This window comes from Bos grunniens, chromosome 19, assembly GCF_055505025.1.
Source record: "Bos grunniens cultivar Pamir isolate PY7600 chromosome 19, Bosgru_T2T1.0, whole genome shotgun sequence".
NCBI classification, from domain to species: domain Eukaryota; kingdom Metazoa; phylum Chordata; class Mammalia; order Artiodactyla; family Bovidae; genus Bos; species Bos grunniens.
In genome coordinates this window covers 1,079,095-1,098,138 of record NC_141183.1, presented here as the reverse complement: position 1 = coordinate 1,098,138, position 19,044 = coordinate 1,079,095, and the positions used below count along the sequence as shown (strand labels likewise).

The 19,044-nt window shown below is 44.1% G+C and overlaps 1 protein-coding gene across 44 annotated transcripts in view; it reads right to left on the bottom strand.

The window, feature by feature from the left end:
• CEP112 (centrosomal protein 112) overlaps positions 1–19,044 on the bottom strand; it is a 315,095-nt gene that overhangs the window by 103,389 nt on the left and 192,662 nt on the right. For 36 of the 44 annotated variants that reach the window (XR_015146978.1, XR_015146981.1, XR_015146979.1 and 33 more), the window contains one exon: positions 2,003–2,233. The exons of the other annotated variants lie outside the window; for them this stretch is intronic. Coding sequence is in view for 33 of the 36 variants with exons in the window: in XM_086355752.1 (XP_086211878.1) it covers positions 2,003–2,233 (231 nt within the window). In the remaining 3 variants the exon portion in view is untranslated. The remainder of the gene's footprint in view (positions 1–2,002; positions 2,234–19,044) is intronic. 44 annotated transcript variants of the gene reach the window in all.

The window sequence follows — 19,044 nt, the reverse complement described above, 5'->3', positions numbered from 1 at the left end:
ATTTTGTCACATCCTTGATAAGCGTCCTTTCCAAACCGCCTCTGCCGCTATTTCCAGGAAAAAACATTTTTCTCCTCTTCCTCTGCACAACCCCTGTCTCCTCCCCAACTTCACGAGTCCAGCACGGCTGGTGGTTTGGGGGTACGCTCCCCAGCCCCCGGGCTGCAGCCTCCGCTCCGTCCGGCCCTCCTGAGGGTCGTCTACAAACGCTCCTCCAATCCACATCACTACTGGGCCCGAACGGAGCTCATCCTCTCCCGGACCAGAGGCCCCGACAGGGCCGCTCGTGAATGCCGAGAGCGGGACTCGCACGGAACGGTTGCCCGCTGGGCCGACTCTGAGACGCGCCTCCTCCGGTGGGGTCGCCACCTTCAGGCACCTCGAGGCGCCCTGGGGGCCCCTCCTGGACTGACCCCTCCTCTGCGCTGGTCCTGCCAACGCTGACAGAAGAGCCTCCTAACAGCCCACTGGGTCCTGACACTTCACGGCAAAGGAGCCCTGAGTGACCTCGGGGTTTACGCTCGGGGCTAAGACCAGTGCCGTGTGAGCTCGGCGGGCCTGCTGGTCAGGCCCGGCTGGAACCGCGCCGCCCCGTTGGCCACCCGGCCACATACACATCCATCACGGTGCGGCTCAGCGCCTGCTCGCCCCAGCCCCGCGTCGTGGCGTCCAGGTGAGTCTCACCTGTCCCAGGGGTGCCCCGGACGCCCTTACTCCAGCGCGCCTCCCCCGCTCACCGTGCCCTGCTCACAGCCCCTGCGTGTCCCGCAGCCGTCCTTGCCCACGGGCTCCTCAGGGACAGGGGCCTCTCGTTCTCGCCTTTCTACGTGGCTCCCAAGTGCTGGGATAATGCCTCAGACACAGAAGATATTCCAGAAATATTGGCCAAATAAGTTACTGGCAGTGTCCAATACTATTATCTATAATCTGTATCTATAAATTAGCAACACATATAAACCTATACTTGAAAACTTTCTGCTTTTATTGAAAAGAACCACATTTTATTAAAATGTGGACACCTGATTCAAGAGAACGGAGGCCTCAGATGCCTGTTTTAAGTCTGGCTTCACTATCTGGACTTTAACCCTCGGGGCACACGGTGTCCAGGCCAACAAAGCCTGTGTCCTTAGAGACACTCTGCCCGGTGGGCGGCGATGAGCGGCGGGGGCGGGAGCTTTCCAGGGGCAAGGAGCGGGGGTGGGGTGGCGGCTCTGTCCGCATGGTCCCCCTCGCTGTGGCCAGAGGCTGAGATGGCCCCGCAGCAGACGCCCTGACCCAGACACTGTGCACTCTGCCTCAAAGCTCTGACTGTCCTGTTCTGACGGGATGGCCACCCGCGACCCCACTGGGTGCACGAAGGCCCCGCGGCCGGCTGTGTCCCTGAGGCTCGGACGCTCCCCTGCCTCTCAGCAGAGGGGACTGAGGCTGAGTGTCCGTCGGCTCCAGCGCACCGCCATGCAGCCGCCCCGGACGACCTGCTCAGCGCGCGCCCTCTGCCCCTCACCGCCCCGACACGTCTGAGCCGGAAGCAAACCCTGAGCCCCGCTGCGGACACCTGGGCCCCAAGGGGACGGGGCCGGTCACCGCCCTCCGTGCCCCTGGCCACCCCAGCACGGTCACCTCCCGCCCGCATGCCTGCAGCGGTTGAACTGGTCTCCCTGCGTCCAGCTCTGCCCTCAGCGGAAGTGAACCCCCGGCCTCCGCTGCTCACAGGGGACAAAGCCCAGCCCTTTCGAGGGCCTCCACTCAACGCCAGAGCCCACATACTCCTGCCCAGGGTGATGCTCGACGCGTCTTTAGTCACTCGGCAGGGGGTGTTCCATCTGTCCCTCCCCGGGAGACAGGGGTGTTAGGGAAGCCTGAGACCTGCAGACCGCGCACCTGCAAGGCTTATAAACTGGGGGCCGGCTCCAGGCCACGGCCCGAGAGGTGAGCCGGGAAGGCAAGGCGGCGGCCTGGGCCTCGTGCACGCCGGCCTGCTTCCCACCGCCCAGCCGCCTACCTTCTCCAGCGTCAGCTCCGTCTCGGCCGCGTGGGTCTTCTTCAGCTCAAGCCTCATCTTCTCCGACTCGGCCTTCAGCTTGCTCACCGCGGCCTCGTGGTCCCGCGCGGCCCTCTGCTTCTCCTCCTCCCGGAGCAGCCCCAGCTCCACCAGCTGCTGCTTCCGCTGCGAGTTCACGCTGACCAGCTCCTCTCTCAGCTTGTGCACCTGCGCCTCCATGTCCGCAATCACCTTGTCAAGGAAACGGGCAGAGGATGTGACGGGAGTGCGTGGAAGGACACGCGCCGCGAGGCTGACAGACGCGCCCCGCCGCCCCGCTCCGCCGCCCTCCTGCTCCGGCCCCGCCAGCCCCTTCGGGCTCAGACATAGACGCCACCGGAAATGTTTTACCCCGGACAACGCGTTTAGTTTTGTTTCAAATACCTTTGCAAATGGAATATTACTTGGTTCTTCTGCAACTTGCTTCTTCAAGTATTTGGCATTATGTTTCTGAGATTCCTCAGTACTTGCTACTCAATTTTTGTTTTTATTTCATTGATTTCTGCTCTTATTTTTGTTATGTCCTGCATTCTACATTCTTGGAATCTTTTTTTATTCTTCTAACTTTTTATCTTGGATATTTCACTCATTTATTTTTATCCTTCCTTCTTTCTTGATTTATAAACTTAGACTATGAATACTGCTCTACTGTTGCGTAAGTTTAATCTCTTAGATACACGGTATTTTCATTATCATTTAATTCAAAGCATTTTTAACTTTCATTTTTATTTTTTCTTTGACTTATGACCTGTTTGGAAGTATGTCTCTTAATTCCCAAACACGTGGGCACGCTAACTTCCCAGGGATGTCACAACAAAGTACAAAAAGCTGGGTGGCTTTAGACGTGTTTACTCTCTCACAGTTCTAGAGGCTACAGAATTATCAGGCTGGACTTATTACTTTAACGTCTCTGTTCCATTCTCTCTCCACTCATTATGAACTCACACAGATGTAAATTAGATCTTCCTATTCTTTCATTTCATGAATTTCTCATATTTTCCATCTCTTTTCCTCTCACCTACATTCTAGGCATTTTCTGCATGTAATTAGATCTCAAATCCATACAGATTCTGAATTTCAGTTGTTTTATTTTGGGGAGTTTATTCTTACACAAATATGGCGATTTTTAAATGTCTTTAACCGCTTTAGTAAATATTTTCAAGTCCTTTAAAGTCTTTCCCTACAGCATATACTAAGCATGGCCGTCTGTCTGCGGCTGATAATTCCAGCATCTCAGCTGTTTGCAGCTCCCACGCTGTTGTTCAGAATTTTTAAGACCCTGGGTTCACTGTATTTTGTTTTTGTCACACTACGTGTTACTCTTTTCAAATGCAGGCTCGTGTCTGATGGGATTGGAAGTGGTTCTCCAGCCACCATCTGACCCTGACAGAACCTGGAGATGTCAGCAGGTCTGGATGACTTTAGAGCAAGTTTTCAGCCTCGTATCCCAGGGCACACTGATGTGACAGTTCGGGCATCAGATGTTCCTGAGCTTATAGGCGTGGATTTTCAGGGGCACCTCACTCAACACTAAGGTTGTTTCTAGTTTACTGGTTTCTTTTTTTTTTTAATTGAAATACAGTTGCTTTAAGGGCTTCCCTGATGATTCAGTGGGTAAAGAATCTGCCTGCAATACAGGAGACGCAGGAGACCTGAGTTCGATCCCTGGGTCAGGAGGATCCCCTGGAGAAGGAAATGGCAACCCACTCCAGTATTCTTTCTTGGAAAACCCATGGAGGAGCCCAGTGGGCTACAGTCCAAAGGGTCACAAAGACGGTTGCTTTATACTGTTGTGTCAGTTTCTGCTGTGCAGCAAAGTGAATATGTACATATATATATATTATTGTTGTTTAGTCGCTAAGTCGTGTCCAACTCTTTGCAACTCCATGGACTATAGCCTGTAAGGCTCCTTTGTCCATGGATTTCCCAGGCAAGAATGCTGGAGTGGGTTGCCATTTCCTCCTCCAGGGGATCTTCCCGACCCAAGGATTGAACCTGCATCTCCTGCATTAGCAGGCGGATTCTTTACCACTGAGCTGCTGGGGAGGCCCTATATATACAGCCCCTCTTCTTCAGATTTCTTCCCAGCTAGGGCACCACGAGCACCGAGTAGGGCCCCCAGTGCTGCACAGCAGTTTCTCGTCAGTCACCTGTTGAATACACAGCAGTGTGCACGTGTCGAGGCCCGTCTCCGGGCTCACCCCTCCCTGCTTCTTCCCCGCTTGGTGACGGTTCTCTGGTTTCTAACTCGTCTGCGCCTGGTGGCCCTTCCGTGTCCCAGCTCGAGGCCCAGTGGCAGCCTAGATCATCACCTTAAGCAAAGCCTGGACTTTGTTTTACTCCTGTGCCCAATACAAGTCCCCAAACTGAAGTTCAAGTTCATTCGGTCCTCAAGGCGAAAGATGCCTTCAGCACTCCGCTCACACTTCTGGGTTTCTGTTTTCATTTAAATGTTGACATCTGCGCATCCTAACTAACTCAACCGTTTGTGAATACACACACACACACACAAATGTGCTTTAAAAAACTGCATCTGGCCTTTCGAGTTGTTTTCACAGGGAAAGCAGCGCAAGGACCCTGGTGTGCCCAGCCAGCAGGTGGTCAGCTGGTGCAGGCTGAGGGCACCTGGTGCCACTGTCACTGTCTGTGCATTAGCTGAGAATGCAGCGTTTTCTGAAGCCCAGTGGCAGCTGTTTAAGGCACCGCATGCTTCAACAGGCGCCACATAACCCAACCATCCCCTGACCGGACACACCTTCCAGGGCTGGGCGTCATCATTCTGTATATTTTTATCAGTTGACTAGGCACGTAATGGTAACTTAGAGGAAGGTGTTTTAAATTGCTGGCAACACTGATAATGCACTGGCTTCAATCCAACGGTGATTTTTCAAATAGAAAAACTATGCTGAAAAATGTATCAACTAATTATGGAAGAAATAGACATTAACTGAAAGAACTCAATGCTGAAGGTGTCCCTCAGGTATTTAATATTTCAGTCATTAGCATGTGCTGATAACTAGAGTGAGGAAACTGACAAGCTCAATCTGGAATAGATGTGTTCATTTTTCTTTAATATTATAAATAGTAAGCTATAAAACTTCACCTATGTGACTGACATAAAAGAGCAGAATTATTTTAAAAATTCAAAAATTACTAAAGGCTGTGTCTCTAAGAGACAAACCATAAGGACAACTTTTAGTTAACCTGACTCTTAAATAACAGTTCAAAAACATACAGACCAGAAAACATGGAAGCGACCCCAGTGTCCACTGATACATAAATGGGTAAGCGCAGTGAAGTGCGGTTCATACACACAATGGGATATTATTCAGCCTTGGAGAGGAAGGAAAGCCTGCAATACGCTACAACACATATGAATCTTGAGGACATGATACTAAGTGAAATAAGCCAGAAGACAAAGGCTGTGTGATTCTCCTTATGTGAGGTACTTAGAAGAGTCAAAACCACACAGATAGAGAGTATATGGGGATTGTCAGGGCCCGTGGGTGAAGAAAGGAGAGTTGTTGTTTTAATGGAGACAGTTTCAGTTTTACAAGATGAAAAGAGTTAATGTGATAGGTGGTGATGATGGTCGCATGCAAGGTGAATGTATTTAATATCACTGGCCTGCACACCTAAAAATGGTTAAGATGGCAAATTTTATATTATGTGTATTTTACCATGATAAAAAATTAATTACAAAATCCTTCCAACAACACAGACTCGTTTCCTCAGATAGCTAATGGCTCTTGAAACCACACTGAATCTGAAAGGTTCTGGCAAAAGAAGTGGCAGGCTTATTATCATCTCATAAATGATTATGGATTCTCAGGACTATCATCCCAAGTAAACATTTTAAATGCTCTTTGTGGAAAAAAATACATTAATATTTAAATTGAGGACATGTCCGTAGTTAAGAAGCAATCATTTTGATTATTTTCAAAGTTGAAGAATTATTCTACAAGCACTTTTGGAATAACAACACATTAACAACTTCTTGATACATGAATTCACTCTCGTACATTTCATAGAGTTTATGGGCAATCATCACCACAGGCTGAGGTGTTAATCTATAACTATACATAAGTCAGTATTTATTAAGACTTATGGTGTAGAAGCCACTGTGACAAGAGACTTCCAGAAAAGCATTTTCCCTAAAAGACTTTAGACTACACTACATAAGCTACACATACGTGTACATGAACACACACACACACACACATAACACACATACACCACACACACCACACATACCACACACACACATACCACACACACAACAAACACACACCACACACACCACACACACATACACCACACACACACAACACACACCACACACACACAGCACACACACACACATAACACACATACACCACACACACACCACACATACCACACACAAACACACACACATAACACACACAACACACATACCACACACACACACCACACACCACACACACACACCACACACCACACACACACATAACACACATACACCACACACACACACCACACACACACACCCCACACACAAACACACACAACACACACACCACACACCACACACACATACCACACACACACAACACACACACATAACACACATACACCACACACACACACCACACACACATAACACATATAATACACACACATAACGCACACAATACACATACACACATAACACATATAATAGACACATAACACACACACAACATACATACACCACACATAATACACATAACCCACACACATAACACACAAACAACACACAGATACACACATAACACAGATAATACACACACCACACACACACCACACACACATAACACACACCACACACACACACCACACATAACACACACACACATAACACACATACACCACACATACACACCACACACACCACACACACACAACACATACACACATAATACACATAACACACACAACACGCATATAACACACATAACACATATAACACACACAAAACACACATACACCACACACAAACGACACAGACACAACACACACACACCACACACACACACATAACACACATACCATAAGAGCCATAAGAGAAGACAAAGGGCCATAAGAGGTCAGAGAGGGAGCGGTTATTTGAGCTCAGAAGAATTCTGGCAAACTGAATAAAACCTAAGCATCTGAGACGGACCTTAAGAGAAAGGACAGTAGCATCTGGAGACAGAGGTAGATATAGGATGTTTCAGGCAGAAATAATGAGCCACAGGAAGAAGAGAAACAGCATTAAAAAGGAAGAGAGGAGACTCAGAAAAGAGGAATTTGGTGCAGTTATTGAAGGATTTCCAAGCTTAATGTCTCCAGGTTTCCCACAAATTAAGATAAACCAAAAACAAGCTCCTAATAAAAAAAAAAATCACCAAGTCCCCCGGCATCCCCAAACCACCACTGGTTAGTCAACAGAAACAGATTTCCACGAGCAAGCATTCAGATATCAGAAAAAGAATATAAACGTGTATTAACTGTTTAAAGAAACAAAGGGTAGAGTCACAAAATGAGTAAACCAGAAGAGATTAAACAAAAATGACCAGATTGGACAAAGAACCAAACACAATTGCCAAAACTAAAATTCTGTGTAAAAGACAGAGTGTGTGAGTTCAGGCGGCATAAACACAGCAGAAGTGGGAGTGCTGACCCAGGAGGAGATCTTAACAAAAGGCCCGTGGCACAGCACGAGACGAGAGCCGAGCAGCGAGAGCAGAGGACACTCGGCAAGGGACATCCCGGAAGCAGCAAGCACACGAAGCCCAGCTTTTGCTTCCTCACGCCACGCCCCAGTGAAAGGAGCCAGTGGTCCTGGGACAGGTGGCAGGACATCCCAGAGCAAATCCGGGGACAGCCTGGTGCACTGGGAGCGGGGCAGTCACACTGACAGAGGCAGATCTAAGGGCTGGCCAGTGGGAGAGAAGTCCGTGCTGGGCCCCACCGTGTGGACCCACATGGGTACAAATGATTCCATTGATAAATGACAGGAAAGAGATCAACGTTTCTTGCAGAAGAATTCCACATTACCATAGAGGCACACTCCACAAATACCTAACAGACACTCCTCAAAACTGTCAAGATCATCAGAAATAAGGAAAATCTGACAAACTATTCCAGCAAAGAGGAGACTAGGGAGACATGACGACTAAAATTAATGTGACATTCTGGATGCAATCTTGGAACAGAGAAACACATTAGGTAAAGATTAAGGAAACCTTAGGAAGGTGTGGATTTCTGTTAATGATGATGAATTAATATTGGTCATATCTTTATGCCTTTTCAAACTGTTCATGAGGTTCTCAAGGCAAGAATGCTGAAGTGGTTTGCCATTCCCTTTTCCAGTGGACCACGTTTTGTCAGAACTCTCCACCATGACCCATCCGTTTTGGGTGGCCCTATATGGCGTGGCTCATAGTTTCAATGAGTTAGACAAGGCTATGATCCATGTTATCAGCTTGGTTAGTTTTCTGTGATTGTGGTTTTCATTCTTTGCCCTCTGTGGGAGGAACTGGCTATGGAGAAAACTGAGTCTTGTTCTGGTGGGCAAGGCCATGCTCAGTTTCAGTTCAGTTGCTCAGTCGTGTCTGACTCTTTTTGACCCCATGAACCTCAGCACGCCAGGCCTCCCTGTCCATCAACAACTCCCAGAGTTCACTCAAACTCATGTTCATCAAGTCAGTGATGCCATCCAGCCATCTCATCCTATGTCGTCCCCTTCTCCTCCTGCCCCCAATCCCTCCCAGCATCAGGGTCTTTTCAAATGAGTCAGCTCTTCGCATCAGGTGGCCAAACTCTTAGGGTTTCAGCTTCAATATCAGTCCTTCCAATGAACATCCAGGACTGATTTCCTTTAGGATGGACTGGTTGGATCTCCTTGCAGTCCAAGGGACTCTCAAGAGTCTTCTCCAACACCACAGTTCAAAAGCATGAATTCTTCACTGCTCAGCTTTCTTTATAGTCCAACTCTCACATCAGTACATGACTACTGGAAAAACCATAGCCTTGACGAGATGGACTTTGTTGACAAAGTAATGTCTCTGCTTTTAATATGCTGTCTAGGTTGGTCATAACTTTCCTTCCAAGGAGTAAGAATCTTTTAATTTCATGGCTGCAATCACCATCTGCAGTGATTCTGGAGCCCCAAAATATAAAGTCAGCCACTGTTTCCCCATCTATTTGCCATGAAGTGATGGGACCAGACAGGAAGCAACAGTGAGAACTGGACGTGCAACAACAGACTGGTTCCAAATCAGGAAAGGAGTACATCAAGGCTGTATACTGTCATCCTGCTTATTTAACTTCTATGCATAGTACGTCATGAGAAACGCTGGACTGGAAGAAGCACAAGCTGGAATCAAGATTGCCGGGAGAAATATCAATAACCTCAGATATGCAGATGACACCACCCTCATGGCAGAAAGTGAAGAGGAACTAAAAAGCTTCTTAATGAAAGTGAAAGAGGAGAGTGAAAAAGTTGGCTTAAAGCTCAACATTCAGAAAATGAAGATCATGGCATCTGGTCCCATCACTTCATGGGAAATAGATGGGGAAACAGTGGAAACAGTGTCAGACTTTATTTTTTGGGGCTCCAAACTCACTGCAGATGGTGACTGCAGTCATGAAATTAAAAGACGCTTACTGCTTGGAAGGAAAGTTATGACCAACCCAGATAGCATATCCGAAAGCAGAGACATTACTTTGCCAACAAAGGTCCGTCTAGTCAAGGCTATGGTTTTTCCAGTGGTCATGTATGGATGTGAGAGTTGGACTGTGAAGAAAGCTGAGTGCCGAAGAATTGATGCTTTTGAACTGTGGTGTTGGAGAAGAGTCTTGAGGGTCCCTTGGACTGCAAGGAGATCCAACCAGTCTTATTCTAAAGGAGATCAGTCCTGGGTGTTCATTGGAAGGACTGATGCTAAAGCTGAAACTTCAATACTTTGGCCACCTCATGGGAAGAGCTGACTCATTGGAAAAGACTCTGATGCTGGGAGGGATTGGGGGCAGGAGGAGAAGGGGACGACAGAGGATGAGATGGCTGGATGGCATCACTGACTCAATGGACGTGAGTCTGAGTGAACTCCAGGATTGCTGATGGACAGGCCTGGCGTCCTGCGATTCATATGGTCGCAAAGAGTCGGACACGACTGAGCGACTGCACTGAACTGTACTGATGGGACTGGACGCCATGATTTTAGTTTTCTGAAGGTTGAGTTTTAAGCCAACTTTTTCACTCTTCTCTTTCACTTTTATCAAGAGGCTCTTTAGTCCTTCACTTTCTGCCATAAGGGTGGTGTCATCTGCATATCTGAGGTTATTGATATTTCTCCCAGCAATCTTGATTCCAGCTTGTGCTTCTTCCAGCCCAGCGTTTCTCATGATGTACTCTGCATATAAGTTAAATAAACAGGGTGACAATATACAGCCTTGATGTACTCCTTTTCCTATTTGGAGCCAGTCTGTTGTTCTATGTCCAGTTCTAACTGTTGCTTGCTGACCTGCATATAGGTTTCTCAAGAGGCAAGTCAGGTGGTCTGGTATTCCCATCTCTTTCAGAATTTTTCACAGTTTATTGTGATCCACACAGTCAAAGGCTTTGGCATAGTCAACAAAGCAGAAATAGATGTTTTTCTAGAACTCTCTTGCTTTTTCAATGATCCAGCGGATGTTGGCAATTTGATCTCTGGTTCCTCTGCCTTTTCTAAAACCAGCTTGAACATCTGGAAGTTCACGACCCCAAAAAGATGTCCTTTTCATTACAGAGGACTGGAATGCAAAAGTAGGAAGTCAAGAAACACCTGGAGTAACAGGCAAATTTGGCCTTGGAATACAGAATGAAGCAGGGCAAAGGCTAATAGAGTTTTGCCAACAGAACACACTGGTCATAGCAAACACCCTCTTCCAACAACACAAGAGAAGACTCTACACATGATATCACCAGATGGTCAACACCGAAATCAGATTGATTATATTCTTTGCAGCCAAAGACGGAGAAGCTCTACACAGTCAGCAAAAACAAGACCAGGAGCTGACTGTGGCTCAGACCATGAACTCCTTATTGCCAAATTCAGACTTAAATTGAAGAAAGTAGGGAAGACGACTAGACCATTCAGGTATGACCTAAATCAAATCCCTTATGATTATACAGTGGAAGTGACAAATAGATTTAAGGGCCTAGATATGATAGACAGAGTGCCTGATGAACTATGGATGGACGTTCGTGACATTGTATAGGAGTCAGGGATCAAGACCATCCCCATGAAAAAGAAATGCAAAAGAGCAAAATGGCTGTCTGGGGAGGACTTACAAATAGCTGTGAAAAGAAGAGAAGTGAAAAGGAAAGGAGAAAAGGAAAGATATACACATTTGAATGCAGAGTTCCAAAGTATAGCAAGGAGAGATAAGAAAGCCTTCCTCTGCGATCAATGCAAAGAAATAGAGGAAAACAATAGAATTAGAAAGACTAGAGATCTCTTCAAGAAAATTAGAGATACCAAAGGAACATTTCATGCAAAGATGGGCTCGATAAAGGACAGAAATGGTATGGCCCTAACAGAAGCAGAAGATATTAAGAACAGGTGGCAAGAATACACAGAAGAACTGTACAAAAAAGATCGTCACAACCCAGATAATCACAATGGTGTGATCACTTACCTAGAGCCAGACACCCTGGAATGTGAAGTCAAGTTGGCCTTAGGAAGCATCACTACGAACAAAGCTAGTGGAGGTGATGGAATTCCAGTTGAGCTCTTCCAAATCCTGAAAGATGATGCTGTGGAAGTGCTGCACTCAATATGTGAGCAAATTCAGGAAACTCAGCAGTGGCCACAGGACTGGAAAAGGTCAGTTTTCATTCCAATCCCAAAGAAAGGCAATGCCAAAAATGCTCAAACTAAGGCCATGCTCAGTAAATCTTTAATCCATTTTTCTGCTGATGGGTGGGGCTGTGTTCCCACCTCCTCCAAAAGGACTTCTGCTAGCATGCTATGACTCCCAGGACTCTGCAGTTAGTGCCAGTGACCCTGCAGCAGGTTCCTTGGAAGAAAAGCTATAAGAAACCTAAGCAGCATATTAAAAAGCAGAGACATCACTTTGCTGAAGTATAGTCAAAGCTATGGTTTTCCAGCACTCATGTGAATTAAAAAGCAGCGACATCACCTTGCTGAATCGAGTCAAAGCCGTGGTTTTCCCGCAGTCATGTGAGACCTGTTGGACCATGAAGAAGTCTGAATGTGGAACAACTGATGCTTTTAAACTGTGCTGCTGGAGAAGACTCTTGAGAGTCCCTTGAACAGCAAGGAGCTCCAACCAGGCAATCCTAAAGGAAATCAGAACTGAATACTCATTGGAGGGACTGATGCTGAACCTGAAGCTCCGATACTCTGGCCACCTGATGTGAAGGGCTGACTCATTAGAAAAGACCCTGATGCTGGGAAAGATTAAAGACAGGAGGACAAGGGGGCAACAGAGGACGAGATGGTTGGATGGCATCACCGACTCAATGGACATGAGTTTGAGCAAGCTCCTGGATATGGTGAACGACAGGGAAGCCTGTCAAACTGCAGTCCATGGTCACAGAGTCAAACACAACTGAGCAATTGAACAACAACAAATCAATCTTGGTGCAAAACTGGAAGCACCCTTCAGTGTAAGATGTTAATAATAGGGGGTGGGGTGTGAGGCCACTGAGAGCTCTCTACATCACCCTCTCAATTTCTCCGTAAGTCTTTAAATTAGGCTATTTTCAAAATCAGCACAAAAAGAGCATAGGAAAAGGTGGGAAATAGAAAAAGAAAGTAAGATGGTATATCAATAATCAAAACACAAATAAATGGACCAGAATTACTAGTTCAAATAATGCAACAGTTTAAATTTTTTAACATCAAAATTCATCCATGTTTCTTATGAGACACACCAAAGTCATGAAGAGACTGAAAGTAACTAGATGAAAAAAGTTATTATACCCGTAAAATATTAATGAAAGGCATTTTTAAAATAGAGTGTCACCAAATGACTTTTTTATGTCAGTCACCAGTGGGACACATCTAAGTCTGCACACATGTGATAAAACAACCTCGAAATACATACAACTGCAGGGAAACTGTGGGAGAAAATGTCAAATCTACCATTCCAGTAAAGGAGTTCATTAACACACACACACACATAGACACACACACGCAAAATCTGTGTCAATGTATTGCAGGAAATTGGTGGTATCAAAGATATTATTTGGAGAAGGCAATGGCACCCCACTCCAGTACTCTTGCCTGGAGTATCCCATGGATGGAGGAGCCTGGTAGGCTGCAGTCCATGCGGTCGCTGAGAGTCAGACACGACTGAGCGACTTCACTTTCCCTTTTCACTTTCATGCATTGGAGAAGGAAATGGCAACCCACTCCAGTGTTCTTGCCTGGAGAATCCCAGGGACGGGGGAGCCTGGTGGGCTGCCGTTTATGGGGTCGCACAGAGTCAGACACGACTGAAGCGACTTAGCAGCAGCAAGATATTATTTGGTAAGACTGCAACTGCAAGTAAATTAAGAACAATAACAAAAATGAAAACAACAAAACCAAAATAATTTCCCATATACTTCAAATATTTAAAATATATAACTTAAATAGCTCAGGTTTCAAAATGAAGTTAGGATAACAATTAAAAGCACTTACACTTAATCTCTGGAAGGAGACACAGCACACTATGTAAATTGGTGTTAGACGGGACTGAGGCTGTTAGTCCCGGCAGGGTGCACGGGGGATATTTCACTGCATCCATTTTTATGGCTTTCAAATTCTGACTGGTGTTAACAGTGGTAAAGAATCTGCCTGCCAAACAGGAGATGTGGGTTTAATCCCTGGATCGGGAAGATCCCCTGGAAAAGGAAATGGCAATCCACTCCAGTAGTCTGGCCTGAGAAATTCCATGGACAGAGGAGCCTGGACAACAGCCCACGGTGTTGCAAAGAGTGGAACACGACTAAGCCCGCATACAAATGCGCTAATCAAATAAATACGTAACATTTAAATTCTGAAAAATGACTGATAATTAAAATTTTCCTTTCAAATCCTGAAGGATGAAACTAAAGGAAGTAAGTAGCCTTAACATGCTACTTATTTTTAAAAGGCTAATTTTTAGTGAAATAGGCAACCAATTTAAGAAATTAGCAAGATAGAACAATTTCTCATAAGAGTAATGAAGGAAACAAGGAAGAAGGCACAAATAAACAAATGTTAGAGATGAAAACAAAGTATGGCAATGTTATCCAGAAAAAAAGGATAATAACATTTAAAGGACATACTACAGATCCATCAGAAATCAAAAAGATAATACCATAAAAATATTATGCCAATAACTAGATATGCTAGGTAAAATAGATTCCTAGGAAAATATAAAATGAAGAAACTATCAACTAAAATAATCCAATTAAAGAAACTGAAAGAATAGTTAAGAATCTTCTGACAAATAAAACACTAAGCTCAGATAATTTTATAGGTGATTTCTAGAAAAACACCCAGGAGATGTATCATTCTAAATTTTCACAAACTTTTCTAGGGAATAGAAAATGAGAAATATACACTGAAACGATTTCAGAAGTCATAATATTGATACCAAAGGAAGATGGGAATGGGAAGAGAAATAAAAAACTATTGGCCAACTCAGTCATGAACCAAATATAAAAATTTTAAATAAATTATTAACAAGCCAATTCCAATAATGCATAAAAATGAAATACGTCATCACCAAGTTGCAGAGGATGCAAGGGCAGTACAACATTTATAAAATTCTATAAATACATAAAGATCAGATTTAGATGAAAAAAAATTGTTGAACTATAAAAATTTACCAAAACTGACTAGAAAAAAACTGGAAAATATGAATCACCCTATCACCGCTAGAAAAATTTAAATAGTAGTCAAAAATCTTTCCAGAAATAAATATCAAGCCCAGATGGTTTTATTGGCTAGTTCCTCCAAATAGTTAAGAAACAAATAACTCACTCTTCTGCTAATTTTTTGAGAGAATAGAAAAAGAAGAATTATTCAGCAACTCGAATTATGAGGCTAGCATAACATAACTTAAAAACGTCCAGGTCAATCTACCTCAGCAGTTATTAGCAAATTGAGTCCAATGATGAGTGAGTGAATGAAGTTGCTCAGTCGTGTCCGATTCTTTGTGACCCCATGGACTTTAGCCTACCAGGCTCCTCCCTCCATGGGACTCTCCAGGCAAGAGTACTTGAGTGGGGTGCCATTTCCTTCTCCAGGGGATCTTCCCAACCCAGGGATGGAACCCGGGTCTCCTGCATTCCAGGCAGATGCTTTAACCTCTGAGCCACCAGGGAAGCCCCAAATAGAAACATTGTCTTTGTTTCTGCCATGATACTAGGTCATCAAACTATTAGATGGGACATAATGCTCGTTTAATATCAGACAATAGCCTGTAATATGATTTATTCTTTTTATGCATTAAAAGAAAAAGCTTTATGATTATCTTTAATACACAGAAAAACAATTGATGAAATTCTACCATATAAACTCTCAGTAAGATAGGAATAGAAGAGACTTTCTTAACCAGACAAAAATATTTACCAAAACTCCAGCCAATTTAAATCATTCTTTATAATCAAGTTTTAAAATAGCTCTCTTAAAACCAAGGAGAAGCAAAGAATGTCTGCTATCATTACTTGTATTCATAAGTGCATGACAAGAAAAAAAATTAAATAAAAAAAAAACTGTCTTTAATCACAGATATTATAATCATTGAGGAAAAGGACAATGAACACACATGTCACTAGAAATAAAAAGAGAGTTTAGAAAGGCATCTGAACCAAAGATCAAAGTTTAAAAATCGCTTGTAATTTTTATACATCTGAAAAAATGATCAAACACTATTTACAATTATGTATAGCAAATATAAGATGGGCAAAACTCTGACGAAAAGACAGTCAGCCTTTTTGGAAGACGTTAAAGATCTAAATGCCTGAGACACTTATCAGTGACGTGAAGCCTGGCCATCAGCTCTCCCCAGAGTGGTCCCCAGCATCAGCGCGAGTCCAAGTGAAGGTCCAAGGGAAGCTTCCCAGCCTTGACAAGTGGAGTCTAAAAACTACAGGGATGAACACAGTACCAGGCTACTCCTAAAAAAGAACAGGTGGTTCGGAATTCACACCAATATTAGGACCTAAAACAACGTTACTGAAATGAACAGGTTGTATTCTCAGAGACCAAGGGGCCCAGAAAGGAGCTCTGTGGGAAAGGGCTGCCATGCAGTTCAGCGGGGAAGTGACGGACAGGTTTAAAACCTGTGCTGAGACAACTGGTTATTCAAATGGGGAAGGAAGATGCCATATCCCCAACTTATACGATAGACAAAAATAAATTCTCCCCATTCTGAGATACATGTCCAAGAGAAACGAAATACATCCCACAAAAACGTGTGCAGGATGTTCAAAGCAGCATTATTCATAGTGGCCAAAAAGTAGAGAGAAGCAAAGCGTCCACCCGTTGATGGGACAAATAAGACCCAGTATAGCCAAACAACGGGATGTTATTCAGCAGTTAAAAGAAACTGAGCACTGATACATGCAACAACATGTAAGAACCTAGAAAACACACTGAAAAAAAGTGTCAGTCCCCGAACAGCACGCGCTCTTTGGTTCCACTAGGTGACCCGGCCAGAACAGGCGAATCCAGAGCGACGGGATGTAGGCTGGGCGGTTCCCTGGGGCTGCGGTGTTTGGGAAAGTGGAGAGTGACTGTTACCGGAGCTTTGACAGGAGGTGATAAAGTGTGATGGCTGCACAGCTCTGAGAACAAAGACTCCCTGAACCGTACACTTTAAATGGGTGAATTGTATGGAATAGAAATTACATCTCAACCAAGGGTCATTTTAGAAATCAATGCTTAATGGATTAAGACTAAATGTGAAAGACAAAATCTTTTTAAATATGGGAGATGGCCCTTTTTTTTTTGGAAGAGCTGCATGGCTCATGGGATCTTAGGTCCCTGATCAGGGATTAAACCTGGGGTACAGCAGTAAGAGCACCAAGTCCCAACCACTGGGTCACCATGGAGTTCCGTGGGACGCGGCTTTCTATTTCGAGGTAAGGACGGGCTTAACGCAAAGGGCACTGACTTGAAAAGACTGATAAAATAGATAGAATAGAATTAAGAAGCTTCATTCATACAAAGATACCACAAAGCTAATGAAAAGATAAAGTGAAGCCTGGAAGAGGAGACTCACGATGTATGTGATTAACAGAAGAGCAATACCCAGAATTTGTAAAGCGTATCAGTAAATAAAGGAGAACAATCCAACAGGAAAACAAGGCAAGACATGGACAGGAACTTCCAGAAGAGGCAAAATTCTAATGGTAAACATCTGAAAAGCGTCTTAATTTCTCTATTTTCATGATGCTGGGCACAATAAATATGTCTTTGGATTTAAGCTGACAGATTCAAAGAAAACATTATTTTAGCTTATGGTATTTTAACCTTCTAACATCGTTTTATAAATATCATATGGTTAGATGGCATCATTGACTCAATGGACATAAGTCTGAGCAAACTCTAGGAGATAGTGAAGGACAGGGAAGCCTGGCACAGTCCATGGGGTCGCAAAGAGTTGGACACAATTGAGCAACTAAAAAACCAAAATGCAACAGAACATCCTCTTTGGTTCTAAATAGCTCCCACAGGAAGCGTGGCATACAGACAGTCTGACCTTGCAAGAAAACACTTATTCTACAGTTGTTAGACCGAGCAATTACAATCACCTGCCCACCTTGCACTTCACCAAAAACATTGCCTCTGCAACTTGTAAAGATGAGAAAGAGGTTTAAATTGCCCCAGATTCCATAAGAATAGCTTAGCTCTGGAAGGAATACCCAACACAAAATTAAATGTGGCATCTTTGATCACAGGACACAACTAAATTACATGGACAAAGAGAAGATAGGGCCTAATCTATAGGAAGGGCAGGAAAAAATTTAATGATTAAAAAAATTTTAGAGCAATTAATACTCAGCTTTGGAACACAGTCCAAAGGGCTTATGTCAATAAATGAAATATAGTTTTTATCTGCAAAAGAAGAGAGTGCTCTGGGTAGAGAATAACAAAGAAAAACAAGAAATAGGGTGAAAATACAAAAGTAAAGCACTCATTAATTTATGTGCCTATCTGGAGAAAAAACTTCAAAAGGAGAAGCGGAACGTGTAATGAGTCTTATGAGCCGGCAAACACCATGTCTGCACCTGTTTCTTGTGAGTAATGATAATTCTACTAAAAATTCATAACTGGTGCTAAAATTTCCAGTTTTATTCTAAAAGAACCACCCAAATCATCTGCTTGAAAATAGGTCTTGAGGAAAGTGAGTGAAAACCCATAGCAACTGGCTTTTAGGTTAAGTCACAATTAAATGGGGAAAAAAGTTCACATCACATTGGCCTATTTTGGAAACTTGCAAACAAAAATGTCCACTACACTTAAAATGACTGCATATGAACATTTATTTTATAGATTAAATGTATTAATGATGAACAGAAGCACCAAATACAAATAAGTATATATTCTCTGGACTCAAATGGAATTATAAAAGTGGGAACAGTCCCTTGAGGATCGCGACACTGCAAAGACACTGTTTTCAGGTAGCGCTTTCAACAGTCTCATCGTGAGACAGCAAACCAACCTCTGAAAGCGCAAACGTGGACGTGTCATTCACAGCCCTCTTGCGCGGCGTCGGGGCTGAGAACAGGAGGACCTCGAGCCAGAAGAGGCTGCGTGCTGCACCCAGAAGCACCTGAAGCTATTTTTTTGACAGAGAGTTTTCAGGAGCGACAGGTAACCTATTTGGCCTTGGAAAAAGAATAAAATTCAGGCTGAATTAGTCTTTCCTAGAAAATTTCTATAAAGAGTGACATTCAAGTAATTGGAAGGCAAATTTTCAACATTTTCTCCACTTACCATACTTCCCTTTTC